General features: G+C 33.4%; 1 protein-coding gene across 1 annotated transcript in view; it reads left to right on the forward strand.

The window, feature by feature from the left end:
- MYO3A (myosin IIIA) overlaps positions 1-3,869 on the forward strand; it is a 185,990-nt gene that overhangs the window by 51,329 nt on the left and 130,792 nt on the right. The window contains exon 6 of the mRNA XM_015585601.2: positions 3,210-3,355. Within this exon, the coding sequence (XP_015441087.1) occupies positions 3,210-3,355 (146 nt within the window). The remainder of the gene's footprint in view (positions 1-3,209; positions 3,356-3,869) is intronic.

Raw genomic sequence — 3,869 nt, forward strand, 5'->3', positions numbered from 1 at the left:
GCTTGTGAAAAAATTTTAAAAGTGAGAAATTAAAAAGATATAACAGTAATACCAAACATTGAATCTTATTCACATATCTTAATAATTAATATAATAAATACTATAATATATAATTATCATATAATTCACATTAAATACTATAATATATAATTATCGTATCATTAATAATAAATAATCAATAGTCTAGCTTTATATTTTTTCATTTAATTTATAATAACAAAGCCATTATTATATGTTTAAGTTTGTCATTTAGTGAAAACAATTTTTATTAATGGATCTTAGAGCCACTCTGAGTAAAAGGAAATATTATGATCTATCTAAAATTTAATTACTCGAGCCCGATCCCATCTGATCTTGGAAGCTAAGCAGGGTCAGGCCTGGTTAGTATTTAGATGGAAGACTACCTAGGCAGACCAGGTGCCGTAGGCGTAAAAAAAAATAACAAAGTAAAAATAAGAGATTGTAAACTGAAGGTCCTTGCAATCTGTGAGGTCAACCAAGGGTTGCCTCCTCTAAAAATATAAAAATAAAAATAAAATTTAATTACCAAAGTATTAAATGAGTTAATAATTGAAATTTATATTTCTTAATATACAATTACTTGACAGTCAGGAAAGCTTGTTCAAATCAATTATCAGTTGAAAAGTGAAATTCTCAATTTGATATTTTAAAATAAAATTCTAGATCAAAGGTGCAGCATTTGTTGGTTATATAAAGCCATTCTTCCCAAACTGGAGTACATGTATGTTAGCATGCAGGGTAACTATATAATGTATTGTACAAGCCAGGACATTTTGGAGGATGAAAGGGAACGGCGTTCATAATGACTCTAGTAAAGCAAGCATAAACCAAGAATGTCTCTGGCAAATTAGGGCATACATTCACCCAAGCCTGTGAGGAGATATTCCCGGACCACACGTATGAAGCCATAAAATAATGAATTATCCTGAAGCGACAATTTTAACCAGGAAAAAAAGCAACCGGTGGGGCAAAAGGCAGTTTTACACTAAGGCAGACAAAGATATATTATACAACATTATGAAAAATTCATATGAATGTATTTTTATTTTTAACAAGTCTGTTATATAATTTACATACCATATAACTCATTTAACGTGTACGATTTAATGATTTTTAGTGTATATTTGCAGGACTGTGCAACCATCATCACAATCTAATTTCAGAACAATTTTATTCCCCCTAAAAGAGATCCCATATTCATTAACAGTCACTTCACATCTCCTCCCAAAGTCTTCTACACTAGGCACCCACTAATCTATCTGTTTTCTGTCGATGGATTTGCCAGTTCTGGACATTTCATTTAAATGGAATCACAATATGTGGCCTTTGTATCTGGCTTCTTTCTCTTAGTGTCCATCCATGTTGTAGCGTATATCAATACTTCACTCCTTTTGATGGCTGAATAATATTCCGTTGTATGTATATGTATCATATTTTGTTTATCCATTGCCAGCTAATTCACGTTTGGATTGTTTCTATTTTTTGGCTATTATAAATAATACGTCTATAGATATTTGTCACATGAATTTTTAATATAAAACTCGGAAAGCTTATGCTTACTCCTGGTAATTCAGGCTGTGTTGTCCGATCTTAGCAATTCACTCTCCTATGATATTAAAATCACTTTGGCAGGAAAAGTTGAGAAGTGCTGTGTAAGATGATGTCCCCTCTCTGTCTGTCTGTCTGTCTGTCTTTCTCTCTTTCTCTCTCTCTCTTCCTCCCTCCAAATACACACATATATATACCCACATATATATATGTATACATATAACTTATTTACATATTTATTATTGGCCTTCAAACACTTAGATTTAGATCATTTTATGACCTCGTTTATTTGCCCGTGAACCCACGACCCAACCAGAACCAGAACATTACCAATAGCATACATTTGTTTCTATGTTCTTCCTCTATCCCATCTTCTTGCCTCTTCCCTGGAGTAACTCTTGTCCTACATGATATGTTTATCACTGCCTTCTTTTTATTTTTCAGTCATACTCGTATGTTTACAAACTGTTTTCTGTCATTGCTGTTAGTGTCAGGTATGAATAAGGGTATATTTATGAAGGAGTCACCCTACCTAGATGACATATGCGTAAATGTTACCAACTAAACTCCAGTGTGCCAACACAGAGGGATTTTACTGTGTTAAGCTGATGTTAAATGGAGTCAGAAAGATGAAATATTATTCCAGACAGCGTCTTAGATTTCTTTATTTTTATGTATCATTCATAATACTGTAGTTAAAGGATAAAACTCTAATCTGCCATCATCCCCAAATCATTTTTTATTTGTTTTGTGCATTGGAATTCACAAAATGCAACATTTCTAAAAAGTAAAAAATGGTTTTTAAAATGTCAAGTTGAATCTTCTTTTTATGCTCACTGATGTTACAATTAGTATTCGGATTCCATCGGTATCTATATTTACATATATAGAAATAAATTGTGAATTAATTATTTAATCATTCTTCTATGTAACAGTATTTTATAATATTGCAAAAAATCCTTTTTTCTTGTCTCTCAATTGCGTTCTTTGATTAGTGAAAATTTTAAAACCCCAGTTGTAGTTTTACAGTTTAGTGTGCTCCGAGATAAGTGTTAATAAATCTTTATCAATGTTCACTTTTATTTGTTTATTTTTTATTGTTGGCATAAACTCTTCTGCGGTCCTTCAAACTTGTCTCATTTCTCCCTTAGGTACCCTTGCCTTCTAGTTGCCAGAAAACATTAAAGCCATTTAACTAGACTGCTCTCAACTTATTTTTCTTTACCTCCTTCACTTTTAAGTCATTATAGATATGTTCTTTATCTTTGCCGAGATGAATGTCTTTGTTTACTCTTCAGATGTTTTTTGAGTGACTGTCTTTGCACAATCTTTATCTGTGCATTTGACCGCATCTCTTTCCATTTGAGACACTGTTTCTGTCCCCTTTCTGTTTGGCATTTTCAAAAATACTCCTTTTCATAGGCTTCTTCCCTTAAACTTGCAAATCTGCTAAGGTATTCTCTGTTCTTAGACTAAAAACACTAGTAATGATAATAATTTGAGCTTTTACTCTCTCAAGTTACTGCCTTTACTCATAACTACAGACTTCATCGGTTTGAACACATACACATAGTTCTAAACACCTTGTGACATGATTGTTAAAAGTCATAATTTCATTTCTTTTTTTCTTTTTCTACTAGGTGATTGCATGTGAACAGCAGTTGGATACCACTTATGATGCCAGATGTGATACGTGGTCCCTGGGCATCACGGCCATCGAGCTAGGGGATGGAGACCCTCCACTAGCTGACCTGCATCCCATGCGAGCACTCTTCAAAATACCCAGGTGAGAGGGCTCTACCACTCGGTCTAGCATCTGCAGCCCAGCTTTCTTCCTCCAGCCACTGGGTGCTCACCATGCTCCTCTTGGAAATATTCAGACATATTTTAGCAAGTTGGAAGCAGAGTGGCTTGGAATATCATTTTGCTTCTTCCAGGATATTGTATTGGTTCAGTAGTTTCATTTCCCTGTTTTAAGTAGGAGAGTTTCTCTTGATACTCATTGTGTCTTTTTTTCTTTTGCAAAGATTAGATCTCAAAAAACAACAGTTCCTCCCAATCTTTATTCCAAAATTAGCCAGTGAGGCACCCTGGTCCACAGTCTGGGCAACAGTGATTTGCTTTGCCTCGGCATATCAATCTAGTGATTTTCACTACTTGCTAAGACTTCTCCTTGTTTAGAACTTTATAGTAATATCATCAAGAAAATTATAAATAGATGTTATTGATAAAATTATAATGATTTAAAATATGTTAATGTCTTGAATATATTAACATATATTAGAAGAAGAATCTCTTCA

The sequence above is a fragment of the Pteropus alecto genome, unplaced genomic scaffold (assembly GCF_000325575.1).
Source record: "Pteropus alecto unplaced genomic scaffold, ASM32557v1 scaffold11, whole genome shotgun sequence".
NCBI lineage: Eukaryota > Metazoa > Chordata > Mammalia > Chiroptera > Pteropodidae > Pteropus > Pteropus alecto.